Source organism: Peromyscus eremicus, chromosome 17 (genome assembly GCF_949786415.1).
Source record: "Peromyscus eremicus chromosome 17, PerEre_H2_v1, whole genome shotgun sequence".
Taxonomy (NCBI): Eukaryota; Metazoa; Chordata; class Mammalia; order Rodentia; family Cricetidae; genus Peromyscus; species Peromyscus eremicus.
In genome coordinates, this window is record NC_081433.1 from 44,198,514 (window position 1) to 44,217,703 (window position 19,190).

General features: G+C 41.4%; 1 protein-coding gene across 1 annotated transcript; it reads right to left on the reverse strand.

Annotated features, from left to right (window-relative positions):
• Positions 1–4,880: 4,880 nt before the first annotated feature.
• On the reverse strand, positions 4,881–14,879 carry Spcs3 (signal peptidase complex subunit 3). Its single transcript, XM_059244430.1, has 5 exons — positions 14,699–14,879; positions 13,215–13,290; positions 10,623–10,697; positions 9,422–9,537; positions 4,881–7,954 (listed from the first exon to the last, which is right to left on the reverse strand). The coding sequence occupies exons 1-5, from the start codon at positions 14,839–14,841 to the stop codon at positions 7,822–7,824; spliced, it is 543 nt and encodes a 180-aa protein (XP_059100413.1). The 5' UTR covers positions 14,842–14,879; the 3' UTR covers positions 4,881–7,821.
• Between the last annotated feature and the right edge of the window lie 4,311 nt (positions 14,880–19,190).

A 19,190-nucleotide genomic window follows, 5' to 3' on the forward strand; every position in this document is an offset into this window, starting at 1 on the left:
AACTTTATAGAAGATGCTGCATTTCTTAATAAATTTACTTGGCATAAGATAGAGCTTGTGCAAGACATCAGATTTCCTGTCTTCTTACCTTCTCTTCATCTAGTCCCCCTTGTTAGAATCCTGTCACTAAAGAATGACCTGCTGGTTCCAAGTCAGCTTCCTATGGATGGATTGCCAGGGATAACTCCTTATCAATGGAGTACTGCATAGCAATGAGTGTAAGAGGCTACAGATTTGTACAGAAGCCATACATCAATTATTTAAATTTAGTGCCCAGAGTATTTAAAATTTAAATCCCAAAGTATTTCTAGGATAAAGATGAATTTATAACAAAGTGAAACTAAACTGCATCACACATACCTGATGAATTATATGACAGGATGAAGAACTCTCTCCCCTTCTTTATACCTTTATACTTCTTTATACCATGTAATCTGTAGTATTTCCCTTGTGGACTTTCTGTGATCCACTGACTTTTGGTTATATGATGTGCTTGAGCCAACACTGAATAGGACTGATGCTTGTCACATTGGAGGCTTCACAATTTTCCATCAGTTTTGTGTACCAAAAGAAACCTTTTTGTTTTCCAATCTGGACCATGAAGTGAAGACACATGAGTTTATCTAGATCAGCCCTCCCTGATGCAAGAAACACTTACCTGTTTGCGTAGACTACCGTGAGCCTCCTCCTATTCAGAACGGCAGCAAAAAAGGACAAATCTGATGCAATATAGGCGGAAACTTCCAAGGGAAGCTGGGAACTAATGCCCACGAAAGGAAAGCAGGATGGGGAGAGGTGATGTAGAAGACACGTGGAGAAAGAGGCCAGGAGCATGGCATTGCTCTAATTATTGATTTAAGCAGCAGCAATGGATACATATTTAGAATTACTCATTAAATTACATGTAAATGGCTCATATATTTTTCTACCCATCATGTTTAAAAGGTAAAATATATTTTATAAGAATTTCTGATTGTTCTCTTTCATTAATCCACTTCAAGTGAAAATAATTCTTTATCTATCACTTCATGTTAAGCACTTATCACCAAGGCTAACTTAAAACAACTTATTTGTATGTGCATCCATTTGCATATGGTATGCATATGTATGAGTACGTGTATAAACACGTGAATGTAGGTCAGAAGAGAATGTTCAGAGTTAGTTTTTGCCTCCCACCTTGAGGCAGGGTCTGTCTTGTTCTGGGCCTCTTCACTGCATACTCTAGGCCTTCTGGATGTTTCTCCCTTCTGACTCATCTCCATACAGGAATACTGTACTTACAAATGCAAGCCATGGTCTCTCTCTCTCTCTCTCTCTCTCTCTCTCTCATATATATATATATATACATACATATGTGTGTGTGTGTGTGTGTATACGCACATATGTGTTTTCCAAGGAACTAAGACTAAGTCATGTGATTCGGCTTATACAGCCAACATTTGTACACAGTAAGCCATTTTCCCAGTCAGAACTGTAACTTTTTAGAAGGAGGTGGGGGAGGAGAGAGGGAGGGGGAAGGGAGAGGGAGAGGGGGAGAGAAAGAAGCTAATTCATTTATCAATAGAAAATTTACTATGGGATGTTTTGAAATGCTTGCATCAGAAACAAAACATGTGAGCAAACCACGATATTCAGCCAACCAAATCGACAGTTTTCCCATCTGCAGATCCACCCAAGTGTGTCAAAATAGTTAAAGTTCAACTGATGCTGCTCTGTGCTATGCAGTTAGGTCTGCAAGGCTGTGTCTGTTCTGAACATGTGTAGACTCTCTCTTCTCATCCTTAAATAACACAGTTTTACATAGCATTTACATTGTTTTAGGCATCACAGGTAATCAAGGGATGATTTAAAGTATAAGGAAGCTACATATGTATTATGTGCAAACACTACACCATTTTACCTAAGAGACTCAGGCACCTTGGATTTTAGTGTGTTCAGGGAGTCCTTAAGAATTAATCTCCCAAGGATAGCAAAGGTCAATTGTAAATAAAATTTCCTAAACACATTTTCATTTCCTTGCTTTTTATTAAATCACATGAAAAATATGTATTTAAGTGTCCTAAAAGAAAACAAAGAAACCAAGTCTTCATACAGAAAACTGCTAACCAGTAAGGGTTTTATATATACCTATGTATATAGATATTCATTTGCATGCATGCACACACAGAGGGGCAACAGAAGCTATAAATAATAGTACTACAAGATAACAAAGTAATGATTCGGCAAAACATTTGGCAAGTTTGAGGCAAGGAACTTGACAGTGAGGAAGGTACTGTGTGTTCTGTTGGCGTGCTCCGTGAAACAAATCTTACACTTCTTATATCAAAGCTGTGGTGATACAGAAGTTCTAGTATGTTCTTTGGAGTTCAGATTACCTACAAATATCTAGGTCACACTCCTACCTCTCCCAAGCCCAGACACTATCAGTAATTCTGGACAGACGTTGTTAAACAATTCTGAGCAGACTTCGGCAAAGTATCATTTACATATTTTAAATGCATTAAGTTATATAAATAGCACCAAACATAAAGGGTCAAAACACAAACTGGGCAAAACCAAACCAAAACACTACACAAAAATAAAACAAAACAAATGAAAAAAAATTTTTTTTTCAACTTCTGGATGTAGTCATAAGCCACAAAGCTTAGGTCAGTCAGGTACAAGATGACCATCAGAAAATCCTTAAAGTTTGCACATCACACATCAAATGTGTGCAAACACACAAATTAAAAACAAAACAAACAAAAACATTCATGCCAACTGGTTGCTCCCTGCTGGCCAGCTTCAGCTGGTGAGCATAAAGAAAGCCGCAGCTTAATTAGGAATGCCAGTGGTTCTCAACCTGTGGGTTGGAACCCTTTCACAGGGGTCACCTAGGACCACCAGGAAACACAGATGTTTACACTACAATTCGTAACAGAAGCAAAATTAGCTATGACGTAGCAATGAAAATAATTTTATGGTTGGGGTCACCCCAACATGAAGAAATGAATTAAGAGCCGTCACATTAGGAAGGTTGAGAACCACTGAATGAAGCAAAAGGTTAGGTTTCTTGCGCGTGGTATAGTTGTTTCTGAGAGTGATTGCCCAGCTGAAAACTATTTCCCACATGCCCTTGCACCGATACTGGGCTGGGTAACACATTTACCCCGGGAATATGTTGTCGGTGTAACACTAGAGGCCAAGCTGAGACGGTGAACTTTTTCTCCTTTCTTTTTGAAATCTTACCCAATTAATTCAAATTCATGGGGGCTTGAAGAGAAAGAATGTAAATCCTCAGGCGACAGTCCCCCAAACCAGAAGACACCTGAGCCCTCCCATCGCACCTTGCTGAAGGATTCCTTAACAACCACAACAGCTACTGTATGAGTTAAAAATAAATTCACTTAAGCTAGAGAAATGTTGTTACCTTTTATGGGACTTTGTGTTAACTCAGTTCTTAACTGGGCTCTCCAATATTGAGCAGAGGGCAACCATCAGGAGGTGGCAGTTCTGGGTTGTCTCCATAAGAAAGTAGCAGCCACTGAAGCAGGGAACAACCCCTACTTCTCCAATTAACCTAGGAGACACCCACTGGGAAGAGTCCTCAAGATTCATTTCCACCAAAGTAAAGCTATTCCAGATCCACGCTGCACCTCAGAATCCTCTTCTTCCTCACTACAGTCAGTAAATCCCTCCCCATTCTTTGGATTAGGTCACGAGCTAGGAAAGTTCTAGCCATTCCAGGCCCCCACAAGGGCATGTAGATGAGGCACAGGCATGAACTGTATTTTGTGTTTCAAACGTTTTAACTTTAATCAGCGCCTCTGCTGCCAACTCCAAACGCCTACTTCCAGTACTCACAGATAAGAGAAAGGCAGAGAGGCTTCAGGGCTCCTTCGAAGGCGGTTTCTTCGCACACATTCACGCTAAAGTACCGGTACTGACAGGGTAAGCAGTGGTCACACATCAGGCAATGGCATCGAAAGCAGTTTTGCTTTTATGTTTTTCCAGGGAAAAGGTAAGCAGACAAGTGTGAAGCAAAGCTTCTAAAAATCAAAGAATGTTCTGTCCAGCATGGGGGCTCCTGGAGTAGGAGAGAAAACCCAGTCCCAAACCTCTTATTACCCAATGGAAGACTCAAACTCATTGATTTTCTTTTGATAAAGCAATTTTGTTTTGTTTGTCTAAGTTCGCTGATATGTGTCCCTTCTGAGAAACCCTTCTCTCGAGAGAAAGGAGAATTTCCACACCTCAGTAGGTTCCAAGCTGTCAACTGGGCCAGACTAGAGTTAATATGCCCAAAGGAAGCTCGGGAAATACACTTTCAAATAGCTGTACAGTGGGACTCACTTCTTCAGAGCTATACTTAACATGCAACTTGAGTATTTCACTTCAGTCTAGTAGGGTTTTGTACGGTTTACTCAAATCCTCTTGTCACAGCCGCTCTGAATTCATCCCCACTAGGAAGACCCAGGAGACAGCAGTGGCAGAACCTGGAGCAACACCATCTACCTTTATTGGACAGTCCAACTGTCCAGCTTGAAGAGAGAGGAAGAGCAATTGGGAGGGAGAGAATAAAAAGGCAGCATTCACAAAGGGGACAGTGAACACACAGTCCCCATGGCTGGGTCACATCAGATACAAGCAAGCACTCTGCCATCAACATTTATTGGGTGCTTGCCTATCATCTGCTAGGTGCTGGGCAGGGTCCAAGGGCAGATCTGACAGCATGCCGCAAAGGACTGAAGCGTCTAGAACGGGCACAGAGCCCCGGGACCATCCTGGGTACACTGAACCCCAAACTCTGGCTGTACTCATCTTCCTAAAATCTAATAGTCACTACAACTGGGTTTCCTTTCGGTTTAGCCGCTTCACAAAGACACGTACATATGGACATCTTTAAAATACATATATTTACTCAGAGAAAAACTCATTTTATTAGAAAAATGTCCAATATTTATTGTAATTAAGAAAATCTTCACATATATATTCAGCATATTTATGGATTATTTTCTTGTGAATTTATTTTTTAAGTAAACAACTTTCCAAATTGCATAAAAACTATGGAATAACTTTTTGAAACATACATCTCTGAACCATTGGCAGTCTCACAGTAAGGTACACAGGCTTGCTACTGAAAGCAAGGGAAGCTTTTGAGACAGGCAGATGTTTGCTTACAATCAGAGGTCATGGCTACAAGGGCTCCTCCATAAATGTTCCATGTTAATCCAAAGTATAACACAGCAAAACCTCCACTAGCCTGTACCAGCTCCCATCCAAAGCTTTAGATCCTTAAAGCCCATGTCTTCACACGAAGAACTGACCAGCCAGACCACTGAAGAACTGTAAGATAACTACCAGAAAAGACATTCAAACCAACCAGTTTTCCTATCACATTCTTAACAGTTTCTGTCATTTCCTTTTCCTTTCAGTATAAGGACACTAAATGCAATGAATGGACATAAAGCACACAGGAGAAGCTGTTTTGGGGGAGACTGAAGGGATATGCCGAGTGCTACATCTTAAAGCTCATTTCTAACTGCAATCACTCTACTGAGTACCTTGCAATTATCCTCTTTTCCCAGAGCCCTCTCTGGGCTTAGACTCTACCCACAGATCACCTTAGTTTGTTAAAATCTAAAGCACCAAGTCTCTGTAGAGTCCTGATGAGACTTCTCTAAAACACTGAGACTAGAGATGCTTATCAAACATGGAAACTTCGTAAGGTGGAGAACTGTTACAAACTAATAAAGCTGTGCACACACAAAACTGAGTTCCTGAGAACAGGGCTAGTGGTATGCTGGAGCAGCCATTTCCTGAGCAGCTCCCTTAGTCCAGGAAAAGAGAAGGCCTCTGTTACATTGTGCCAGCTGGGCTTTTCTGGTTCTCCTTACCAAACTCCTAAAGTTGGGCTTTTCCAATAAATGGCAATTCTAGAAAACTTCAGTTCTAGTTTGTCTGTGCTAGATCCACTCATCACAAAATAAAGTGAACTACTAAGGGAACTGAGGTCTGGCTTTAATGCTACCGGTTGTTTTGTGGCTTCCTGAAGCAGGACACACCCAGATAATATTCTAAGCTTTGACACTTGCAGGTTTTACACATCTAGTATCTGTGCAATGTATAAAGCTCAACTTTGTAGGTGTAAAATGTAACAGAAGCTCAGATCACTATCAACTATGTGATAATCTCCCCATCACCTTCCTGACCTCAGATGACTAAGGCGATTTCCTGCTCATGAACTGCTGAACAGAAAACACTTCAGATTTGTATCATAGTAAAGGATCATTTTTATAGACAAGGAAACGTTTAATGAAACTGCCAGTGCCAAACTCAGGCTGTACCTTTGATCTTTCTGCTGGTTTGAAAACCTCATGCACATGCATTTGTAAAAACTGCACCACCACATACAAGAGCTGTTAAAATGAATGTCACTAGACAGTGGTATACTTCACATGAGGTAAATAGAACAAATGCGAATTAATTTATGCTACTGCTAGAAAACAGCCCTTTTAAGTTACTGCTGGATGTACCTACAGTGTTTGTTCTTAGATTTAAGAGTAGCCAATTTGCAGCTGGTAACTCTGAGGGTGCTGATCACTACAAAAAAATTTTCATGTCAAATATAATTATATATTCAATCATATATAATGTATTTAATTTCTAAATTACTTTACAAATCTATGTACTTTTAATATGGGTAAAAATGAATAGCCACAGCCAAAAATACCAATGTGTAAGTTGTTGGCTGCTGGAAAATTAGTTTCACATTCTATCATTCCTAGAAGGAATGTGAAATAACAAAAACTACAATAAAACTAGGAGAATGGGATTAATGTGTAGACTGAGGTATAAGAGAACTCCACCACTTGCTATTTATATTTGGGTGCAAGGCAGTAAGTTTCTGGGTTTCAGTTTCTTCACCTGCAAAGAGTTAACATTTGAACCATCTACCTCATTAGGACTACTCAAGACAACATTCAAACATATGAGAGAATTTTGTAGATGGAAAAGCACACCACAAATATTCTTACTATTCCAATTGTTAAAATATGGAGCTAAGAAAACTGTAGCTAATTACAGCGGCATGGTCAGTGGGACAAATCCAGTTCAGGAGGCAACCCATGCAAGCGTTTTCAACTTTCAATGGCAAAGCTTAAAATTTGCAGATATACAAAGGAACATTCTGAAAACACTAAAAGATACACATTTGGTTGAGTTGAGACTTTAAAATGAGCCTGCAAGATTTTACAGCATACACAGAGGTTCTTGGTCTTTGTTTGGAGAAAGCTGCAAGATTCACCTAAGGAAGACAAGCATTATGGGGATTTCTAAAACAAATGGAATAAAATTTTACCACTTTGCTCTTTTGTAAACCAGACTTCAAAGAACCACATTAATGTTCCCAGTAATCTAACATACACTAAAAGATAAAAGAGAAAGTTCACGTGTAAGTCACAATCACTGTCAACTTACACAAACACAAAACATGTAATTTAGAATTCTTATGACTCTATAGACACCTGGAAGTTTAACAGCCCTTTATGCTCACTTTATATTCCATAAGACAAAGCAAATAAAAGAAATACTTCAAACCTGCCCTGCTCACAAGTTCTCCCTATGCAGATGTCTCATTCATATACTGCTCTCTGGCAGTCTTTTGTTTGCAAAGCTAAGCTTAAGCAACCCCTAACCTTTCAACTATGTCTTCTGATGTTAGTCTTTCTTACACCAAAACAGAAAGAAAAAGAAAAAAGTAACCAAAAACAAATGAAGATACAGGGAAGAGATGAGATGCAATTTATCACGTATAAAAATATGTTTCAAATTCAGAATAATTTAGTAACTCTTCGTTATTTCATATGTATCTGGGAATGGGACAGACACATGTCCCGATCCTGTCACAAGAGGTAGAATTCCAGCATTTGGTACCACATTCCAAGATAGCGTCAAAGTGACGTTCCTGTTTCCCCTACAAAAAGATGTAACAGACAAAGGTTAGCAGAACTTGTCATTTAATAAAATACTTTTAATCAAGTACTACAGAGCCACACACACTTCATTTATAACTAGCTACTTCTAATAAGACAAAACAGAACCATTTCTTCATACCATCTGACATCCACAGACAGCACTAGAAGACACCAGCATTAAATTCACAGGCAGACTAAATGACCAACCTAAACTCACAGCTCAATTAATTACCAACAAAAAAGTTTACATGAATGAAACACAATGAAGAGAAAATGAGACTCATGCCAGGAATCAGAAGGTAGTAATTTGAAATCTAATTTTGCTATTATTTAGAGGTGCAAACTCCAGCAGATCAAAATCTCCCATGTTCAAAAATCTTTATTTGTAAGTCCAAAGGTATGGTTAGGTCAAAATAGCTCTTTTCCTAAACCCTTTCTTACAAACCATAAAAAGGTCAAAATGACCTGAGATCTTGACCACCAATCATTCTGATTTCCTCTTTTTGTGAAGAATAAACTGAATTTGGAAAAAAAGAAAATGAGAGAAGTGAAACTAGAAACCTAGGTATCTGACCTAGACTCAGCACGTCACTTCCTCATACAGGGCGCCCTGACTGGAGTTCAGGAAGCAGGCCTTCAACTTCACAGCAGCGATCCGACCACTCATGAGAAAGCCCGTGTCCTTGTCCACCCAATAGTAACAGCTACTGCACCGGTTAGTTTTCTGTCAACATGCCGTAAGACAGAGTCATCTCAGAGGAGGGCACCTTAACTGAGGACCCCCATCAGACTGGCAGATAGGCAAGCTTGTGGGGCATTTTACGATTTATGACTGATGTGAAAAGGTTCAGCCCACTGCGGGTGGTACCCTCCCTGGGAGGGTAGTGGGGGTGGGGGGGTAATAAGAAAGCAAACTGAGAAAACGAATCAGCAGCATTCCTCCATGGTCTCTGCTGCGGTTCCTGCCTTGGCTTCCCCTGATGAACTGTAACCTATAAGCCAAATAAAGCCTTTCTTCTCGGGTAGATCTGTTCATGTGTTTTACCACAGCTAATGCAAACAAACTACAACAGCTATGTACTTTTATTGTGACGACCGCATTTAGCATTACTAGAGAAATGATTACTATAACAGATGCCCATTTTTATCTTTCCTCGGTCTCCCAGCTGAGTTCAATACACATAAACACTTCTCTCTCAAACTGCTTTACTGATATTTCTATCCCCTGTCCCTAGCTCTATCCTCTTCCCTTTTTTCCTGTCTTGGGGGTTGAACCAGGTCCTTTGCACGGCAGGCAAGCACTCTATCACTGAGCTATTTCCCCAGGCACACTATCTTTTCTTCAAAACAAAAACACATTTCATCTTCCTCTCACCAATCTTACTTCAAAATGTTAAAAATAACACACACACACACACACACACACACACACACACACAAAAAAAAAAAAAAAAAAACCCACTCACTTGAGGCCATTCCCATCATCGAAGAAAAAATACTTTGTCTTCATATCTTTCAAAAGCAGCTTCGGATTATCACCTCTCAAAACAATCTTGTCCCAAAGGACAACTTGGTTCAGAGCCTACATCAAATTCAAAGTCAGTCAGATAACTAATCAGACACATTATCATTTCAAATTCAAAGTCTATGTAAGCAATGAGCTTGACGAATGAATAGAAATATATTCATTGCTCACCAAAGCAGCAATTTAATTACAAATTAAGTGTTCTCTTACTGCATTTACTGAAGTAAACCAGAATTACAAATACACCTTACATATACTCATCATAAAAGTAACACTGATCCTCGTAATTTTTTGATACCCACTGAATAGTGTTTATGTACAGTAGTTACTCTTATTTTGAAGAACAGCTTTTTCTATTTTTAAAATACATCTTGATGATCTTGAAATGCAGAGATCAAAACTCTTATTTTTGAAGGCAAGCATTTTCTGCTATCTTTAAAATATGTTTTGTTGATTTAAAGCTCACTCACCCCAGTATTCCCAATGCTCAATGGAATACCCAGAATAATTTTTTTACTCCAAATAATTACCCGTAGTGCCAAAACTTAGTACATAAAGTGGTTTAACATGCTGCCAATATAGGTCAATAAATATAATAATAACACAGGTCAAATAAAATATAGACCCATCTTTAATTACAAATTACCTACCTACACTGATGAACACAGAAAAGCTTTGGCAAAAACAACACAGAAGCAACGTTTTGTTTCTACACATCTCAATTTGATGTGTTAAACCACTGCACACTTTCAGTAGTGCACTAAAGAGAAAGCTAAGGCAATCAAACAATATTCTGCTGTAAAGCAGCACGCACATCCTTCTGGACCCTATAATGCTAGAGAGCCACCAGGCATGCACACAGTACCAACAGGCCACTGCAAGGGAGAAAGCTTTCTTACCAAAGCCATCTCGCCATAAGCTTGATTCATTTTGTTTTGTTTTTTAACTAAGCTATGCAGGTCAGATACTTTGACTATATAAAAATTGATACTCTTGGGCCAGTAAGAAGGCTCAGTGGGTCCAATCCCTGAAATCCTAAAGGTAGGAAAGAACTGACTTTCTAACAGGTAACTTTTTTAAAAATTATATTCTCTCATAAGAATGTTTAAAAAGAAACTATTACAATATACTTAGATACTTACATTATTTTTTGTTGAATACTCTGCTGACAAATAAAGAAATAACTGTTTAACGTTCCAATCAAATATATTCTCTAGATGTAAACAAATTAAGGACTCTAAAGTTTGCAAAGCAGCACACAACAACTTTCAAACAGGTCTTATTCTTAAAACATCCCTAGCAACATGAACACTAAATGAAATAAAACAGGTAGTCCAAAATGTACAAAATTATTAATTTAAGAGAAAAATACAGGGTAAATATATTGTAAAATCTAGTACATTTGAAAAGGGGTATGTGTTAGCAATACGTTACCACCCTCCCTGTTCCTGTAAACATAACTAGCTGACATATTTATTAAAAAAATAAACATAAGAAACTGAAGCTTTAATTCTGCCCATAGCAGAACCAATCATCACTAAAAAGAAGCAACATGTACATATGCACAGAGCTCAAAATTAACTAAGTACAGCCAGCATTCTATACAAGTTGATTTGGTTAAAGGTCAGTATAAATCATGATGTCTCGGCATGTGGGGTTTTGTAGTAGGAGGGAAGAAACACTAACAGGGCTCCATTCATCTTGGAGAGGTATACTCGCGAGAATGAACTACAATACTATGCCACAATGGAGAAATGAGCTAACATGAGGATTTTTATTAAGTATTATATATAAATTACTGATTTTATTATATGTATATACATATTGATAGTAATAGGCTTGTTATAATCTAGTTTTAAGGTACACCAACTATGAGTTACTGTTCAGAATTGAGGGGTCTACAGCAGTTCTTTACAAAAGAAAAAGGACATTTTCAAGTATTAGGAGCACATTAAGAAAATCTGAACAAAGCTGGGCAGTAGCACATGCCTTTAATCCCAGCACTCAGAAGGCAGAGGCAGGCAGGTCTCTGTGAGTTCAAGGCCAACCTGGTCTAGAGAGTGAGTTCTAAGGCAGACTCCAAAGCCACACAGAGAAACCCTGTCTCAAAACAAACAAACAAACAAAAATCTGAACAAACTATAAGATTGTATAAAAAGAGTTGTCAAGAATGTCCTTGACCTGCCTAGGCTCAGTGTGCTGGGCTCTGCTGACTCCCCATGGGAGACCTCGATTTGGGGGATGTGGGGATGCAGGGTGGCTTGGGAAAGAGGGCTGGGAGGTGGGAAGAGGAAGGAGGGGGGAATCTGTGGATAGTATGTGAAGTGAGTAGAAAATTTCTTAATAAAAATGAAAAACAGTGGGCGGTGGTGGCGCACGCCTTTAATCCCAGCACTCGGGAGGCAGAACCAGGCGGATCTCTGCGAGTTCAAGGCCAGCCTGGTCTACAAAGTGAGTTCCAGGAAAGGCACGAAGCTACACAGAGAAAAAAACAAAACAAACAAAAACAAAAACAAAAACAAAAATGAAAAAAGAATGTCCTTGAATTGCTGATCCTCCAATCATGGCCCTCCCTCTGTGGTGCTGGGATTATAAGCATGTCTCACATATCCAGTTTATGCAGTGCTGGGTAAGCCCTCTACCAAATGAGTTACATTCCCAGAGGTTTAATGTAATTTTCCAGATTACGAATTACCACTTTCACCTATGTATAAACTCCTTCTTATCTGAAATTTTAAAAGTAGAATGAAAATTTAAACATAAAGTTTATCCTAAGATTTTTCTGATGGCATCTCTATTTCCAAAAACTGACTGTAAACCAATTCCTAGTCTATAACTGAATCCAATAATTCATTTCATAAAAATGCAAATAGTTTCAGGATGAACAGCAGGTAAACCTATCAAACATATGCTTTTTGGTCAGGTGCTTTACACAACTGTCTTCATAACCAATAGTAATAAATAATAATAATTATACACTGCCAGGATTCTAACCTGTGGCCCTAAAGAAGACTAAAGTTGCCAAGATGGTGAGTCGCTGAAGACAGAAACTCGAGATAAAGAGAAATCACCTCATCCTCACCACAGTAAATCTTCATTAAGATCTCTCTGACTCTAACGATGACAAAATGCTGATGTAATGCAGCATTTCTTTAACAAAAGGCCGTCTGAACCACACAGATGCAATTTCTTTTTAAACATATGGGTTTCCGTTTTTGCTGTTGTTTTATTTTTCAAGACAGGGCTTCTCTGTCTACCAGCCCTGGCTGTCCTGGAACTAGCTCTGTAGACCAGGCTGGCCTCTAACTCAGATTTACCTGCCTCTGTCTCCTAAGTACTGGAATTAAAGGTGTGTGCCACCAATGCCCAGCAACTTACAAGTTTTTTTGTTTCTTACCAATAATACGAGATGGAGAATTATTTGTGACTGAAAATGAACTATTTCTAGGCAGATTGAGCTCTGGTGAATTTTTTCTTCTTTAACCAAAATGATCTTTTATTTTTTTTCTTTCCTAGATTCAAATTAATGCTTACATGAAGGATTAAGATATATTCACACTCATGAGCCTCGTGTTTTCTTAAAGTGTGAACAAGGAAATATCCACACTATTTTACAGATGACACTAACAGCCTGTGGTGGAGTCAATATTCACACTCACTCTTCCTCAAACTTCTACACTTGCATCTCATTTCAAAACTACAGAAAAAGCAATGAAATATTTGTGTTGAAGGATATCAGCAGTTATATCAAATGTGATGAATCCCAGGTCACTTCTTTCTCGAGGGCCAGTGAAGTCTTCTACATTTTTTCTAGAAGTAAAGATAAAAGTTTCACCATCCTCATGGTACCACACAAAATTTACACAACTTAAACCTGCAAGGGCTAGCTGTGTGCATCAGTAAAATGTCAATTTCTCGAAGAAATGAGTAAAGAGAAACTGTAAGTGTGAAAATAAGTAAATATTATAATTGAGTGTAAAAGAAGGTAGTCAGCTATTTTCATTTGCCTTAAGAGAACCTTTGAGAAAACTCAAGATAAACAGAAAATTAAAAGGAAAACACAAATACTTCATGGAGAGTAGGTAAACAGAGTGAATGAGAGCTGAGTGTGGCCACATGGTGATCTGGAAAACAGCAGCACATGTTTATGAGAGTGGCCTAAATAAGTTCACCAATACACCATATGTCAGAGCCACCACGTATTTTACACAACTATCTTAAATCCGTGCAACAATCCTTCCGGTTGCTTTCTTTGCTTCCAACAACACTTAACAAGCACAAGAGCAAGAAACCTGTTTAAGATCACATCCATGTTTTAATTCGCTTCAAGTTCACCTAGGCCCTCACAGAACTGAAAGTGGTGGCGGGGATGGTGTCTAAGCCACATCTATTTACACCATCAACAGTATCGAATAAAAATCAATATAGGATAAATTAAAAAAAAATCAAAAGCAGCAGCAGCTGCCGTAGTCAAGGTGGGGTGGGGGGCACTTGTGATTCTGACAAAAAAAATAAAGGCTAAAGAAGGAGACAGCCTATTATAGAAGACCGAACAGCGCAAACAAAAACTAAAAACACTGTATTAAAAATACAAAAGTGATAAAAAATAGAGGGAAACGCTATAAATAAAACAGGCAGTAGGGGAAGGGCAGTCACTCCGAAATTCTATTTTTAGTGTCTCCAAAGAGGTATCCAGGTTGCTGGCTGAAGAACGACAATCAAAACTAACAAGAAAGCGCTGTATCCAAAGGCTAGGGTGTTGAAAGCGCCCCAGCGCACCCTGCCCATGCTCACATCCCAACTTCAGGGCAGTTAAGTAGTAACGTGTGTGTGTCCAGGAGGTGGAAAGGCAAAGCCTGGAAGGGGAACTGTCAAAGTGGACCAACTGCGGAGGGACGTGACCCCAGGGCCACCCACCGAACCGCTTTAGCCTCACCCACGCCAGGGTGGTGCGAGCCCCGGCCGGGGGGTCCCGGGGGTGCTGACCGCGGACCCCACGCGCGCTCGCAGGCCCCCGGGGAGGCGGCCGGCGGAAGCGCGGCTGTGGGTGTGCTGTTGTGTTGCTCCCTCATTGGCCAGGGTGGGTGAGGGACGGGAGGGACAGGAAGGAAGGGGAGAGCGCTAAGCCCCGGGGCCACTCGGGGAGGTCTGACCAAGCGCAGGGCTGGGGTCCGAAGGCCGCCGGGGCCACGTGTCCCCAGCTCCCGGCCGCACTCACAGCATGATCCGCGAGACGTGCAGCCGCACGGGGACGCTCCGGTCTTTGAAGGCGGTGGTGATGAAGCAGCCGAAGGTGAGCGCCGCCATCACGCTCAGCGAGAAGGCGAACAGGGAGTTGGCGCGCGACAGCACGGTGTTCATCGTGACCGGCCTTCACCGCGGGAGCCCCCGACGCCGCCGCCGCCGCCGACACCCGGTCCCCCAGGCTCTCTCCCGGTTCCCGCGGCCGACTGCACACCAGCCCCTCCCACCCGCGCGCGCGCGCACCGCCTTCCCCCGCCCCCGGTGCGCTCGTTCCGGGAGCGCGCGCCGCCGCCCCGCCCCCTTTCCGGTCCCGGAATGGCTGGAGCGCGCACGCTCTCCTCCCACCCTCGGACACACCCACCGCGCGCCCGTGCACGCGCTGGGAGGCGGGGCTCTCAGCCGGTCCGCCAATCAGCAGGCAGCACTGGGGTGGGGGTCTGGCCGCAGGAGACCCGCCTCCTCCAGGGCTCACCTTCTCTCTGGGTCCTTGGGTTGGCGGGGAGCAAACCCATTCCCCGGTTCGCCCTCAGCTCTGCTTTTGGGGACTGCGGCTCCTTAATTATACTTGTGGCATTCACTTTCAGAGCGCGTGCTCCAAGCTCCCCTCCATGAAAGCTGATGAATTACAGCATTTTTATAAAGGGAGGAAAAAAGTCATTCAGGCCCCTTAATAGCAGTAAGGAGCACCACTGTTGGTGCGTCTTTGCTGTCCGTCAACCATCCTTAAGTCTTAATTCCTGTTGCTTTGCTTTCAACACAGAATGGAAGTTCTGCTTACATTATGTGTGTTCGTAGCACATTTCCAAATATTTTCACTTAGCCAAACTAGGTAAAGAATATGTACACCATGAAAGGTGTCAATGAGAAACTGATACTGACTGATACTGGTTGAACTTCATTACCATTCAATTAATTTTTTTTTCTTTCTTCTTTTTTTTTATTTTTTTTTATTTTGGTTTTTCGAGACAGGGTTTCTCTGTGTAGTTTTGTGCCTTTCCTGGAACTCGCTTTGTAGACCAGGCTGGCCTCGAACTCACAGAGATTCGCCTACCTCGAGTGCTGGGATTAAAGGCATGCACCACCACCGGCGCAGGTAGGATTTTTAAGAATTGTCATAGCCGGGCGGTGGTGGCGCACGCCTTTAATCCCAGCACTCAGGAGGCAGAGCCAGGCGGATCTCTGTGAGTTCGAGGCTAGCCTGGTCTACCAAGTGAGTTCCAGGAAAGGCGCAAAGCTACACAGAGAAACCCTGTCTCGAAAAACCAAAAAAAAAAAAAAAAAAAGAATTGTCAGCCAGGCGGTGGTGGCACATGCCTTTAATCCCAGCACTCGGGAGGCCCATGCAGGCGGATCTCTCTGAGTTCAAGGTCAGCCTGGTCTACAAAGTGAGTTCCAAGACAGGCTCCAAAGCTACGCAGAGAGACCTTATCTCGAAAAAGAAAACATTAACAAAAATAAAATAAAATAAAAAAGAGTTGCCTAGCACATGGCAGGAACAGTTAAAGGCCTTGAATAGAGAATGCAACACGAATAAGTCCTGCCTCAAATAGAATAAAGCCAAGAAATGAAATGTGTAGTAATTTTAATCTGAACGGTCTTTAGTTGCGTTAAAACCTTGATTTTTTTTTTTTTTACTCTCCCAGGTAGCCACACTTTATTCAATAAAACAAGATTCTAATAAATACTTACTGTGCTCAAGTGACACAAATGTACATTGATCATTTTCTACCCCACTGAAAGTAAAGTTATCAAAAATCAAATCAGGTATAAATACTGAGAGATGCTACACAATGCTACAGACATAAAATAAAGAGGCTATATATGTGGTGAAGTGGAACAAAACTACATGCAAATTTTTTAAAGCCATCCTACACACTACTTTATATTATTGCTATAGAGTATAATATAGAGAAAGGATGCCTGTTGTGACAGATAATGAGGGCCAGGATAAATGCCACAAAACGTACTGAACAGGTACAGGTATATCGAAGACACACTCAGTGATCTGCTCCAACTAAACAAAGTGCATGTAAAATAACAGGCTAAAGTAAACATGGGAAGGTAATGGCCTATTGTAGAAAACCTGTCCACGAATACTGTTCAGCTGAATGAAATTAGAAAACAACATATTGAATAAGGTAATCTAGACCCTCGAAAGACAAACCTCCCGTGTTTTCTCTCACTGGAGGCTCCTAGCTCCATATTTTCAGATGTGAATAGTAACTTTCAGAACTTCCTTAAGAATCGTAACTTCTTAGAGTAACTACAGAAACCAAGAACGTAAAATAGGACCATTAAAAGGATGGGGGATTGGGAAGCAAGAGAGAGAAGACAGAAGACTAACAGGGTACAAGTAATCTGATCAGGGAAATGAGAAAGGGTGGCTCTTAGGAAGAGGGAGGGAGGTAAATACAGAAGAAAGTGGGAGGAGGGTAAAGCGGAATAGCGGGGTGCAGTGATCTGATAGGTTAAATGGAAAGGGGGCGCTTTTCAGGGAGGGGTAAGGAGGTATATTCAAGAAGAAGGGAGGTCGGGTGGTGGTGGTGCTGTTAGGATCCTGTACATGCGCAGCTTGGAGTCTTGCGTCTTACATCATCAGAGGGCACTGGCGACTACATACCCGCCTTAAAAAGCCCGCCGCGGATCCCCACCCCTCTCTCTCTGTGTTCTCTCCCTGCTCCCTGCTCTCTGCTCTCCTCCCGCCATATTTCTTTCTCACCAGGCCTGCCTGTCCCCCCTCCTATTCTCTCCTTCTTTCTAATAAAGCTCTTTGTAACTCTGGTAGCATGGCCGTGCCACCAGCACCAATTACCTATCAGGTGCATGCCTGTCATCCCAGCACTCGGGAGGCAGAGCCAGGTGGATCTCTGTGAGTTTGAGGCCAGCCTGGTCTACAGAGCAAGATCCAAGACAGGCACCAAAACTACACAGAGGAACCCTGTCTCAGGGGAAAAAAAGAAGAAGAGGAGGAAGAAAGGAGAAGGGTAAGATAACAAAAAAGGATGTCAGAAAAAGGGAGAAAACATACTATTAACTGTTTACCCAAAGAAAAACCTATAATGCATGTAATTCAGTGTATTAATATATATGTATAGATTTAATGAACTTTTCTCAGCTGACAATTCTTCCTTCAAGATCCAAAGACCACCTAACAAAAACCCTGCTACACGAGAAGGCCTCTTTTGAATTGTTGGCCAGGGTTTTCCATGAGACTCCCAACACATACAGCCTATTGCTGTTGCCAGTGGTTGGCCTCCAGAAGGTAAGTCCCTATTGTTGCTTGCACTTCAGAAAGAGGTCCCAGAGGCCCCTGGGCTGGAGCTGATCTGAGTGCCTCCTCCCTGAGGACTATCATGTTACCATGCTAGCTTCAAAGGTAGGAGGCAACCAGAGTCCTATCCAGTTATGACACCTATGAACCACATCAGTGACCAGCATGGCACAATAACCCGAAGGATATTGCCTTGGTGGAGCCATAAGCTTTCTAATTAGACTTAAGGCCCTCTCAACAGGATGAAAACTATGTCTGGTACTGGAAGCCTAGCTAACTACTCAGTACTAGTGAGTTATGAATATTGGAAAGGAATCTATACCCACTACTTTAGTAAACCAGCATAATCCTTAACAACAATCTATAAGTATTTAAACCCACAGGTAAGTTTAGTCTTCACTCCTCATCAAGGAAGCTTCTCTTTGCAACAGACGGAGACCACTCCAGAAAACCACCACCAAACAAAGTATAGAGTTTCCGAGCCCTGTCTCAGTGAGTACATCTACAAAGCACTTCGGCTCCTAAAACTCAGAGAACATTGAGGAAGAGGTGAAGGAAAGACTGTGAGAGCTATAGAGCCAGGGAGTTTGCTGTGAGATTATGTCTCTTAGTAATATCCGAAGCTACATAAAGTTATACCACATGACTGACTAAATATGAGCTGAACAAGGATGACGCCAGTGGACAGGACAAAGTAGAAAGGGAAAATCCCATGAGGCCTCAGGCCCACACAAGAACTGCAGGCGACGGAGGAATTCTGGGAGCAGGAGAAAGAGTCTTCCCCAGGGAAGAGCACACTAATTGGTTGCCCGGTACAATGGCCAACCCTGAAATTACACATACAAGTAGATTATACGAACTGAGAAGATTATATTTAGAAATATATGAATATACATGTGTATGTGTGCATGCTGTAACAATGAATGAAAAAGAAGCCGTGAGTTTGAAAGAGAGCAAGGAGGGGGTTATGGTAGGGTTTGGAAGGAGGAAATGGGCGGGATAAATGTTGTAATTATAATCTCAAAGCTTCAGAGAGTTATCTCAGATGCATGACAATCATTCTATGTGGGCATCCACTCATGTACAGAAATATAGCCAAATTAATTTGTGTGTATGTGTGTATTCCCTTTGGGCAGGTGTGGGGGCCCACAGAGACCCCAGCTTGTGGCATGTTTTCATTTCGAGTCAAGGTCAG

Coding starts and splice junctions, on each gene's coding strand:
- Spcs3 (XM_059244430.1), bottom strand. CDS start 14,841: ATGAACACCGTGCTGTCGCGCGCCAACTCCCTGTTCGCCTTCTCGCTG. Junction 13,291..14,698: donor CACGTCTCGCGGATCATGCT/GTGAGTGCGGCC, acceptor CTTTACTTCTAG/AAAAAATGTAGAAGACTTCA. Junction 10,698..13,214: donor CATTTGATATAACTGCTGAT/ATCCTTCAACAC, acceptor ATTTGTTTACAT/CTAGAGAATATATTTGATTG.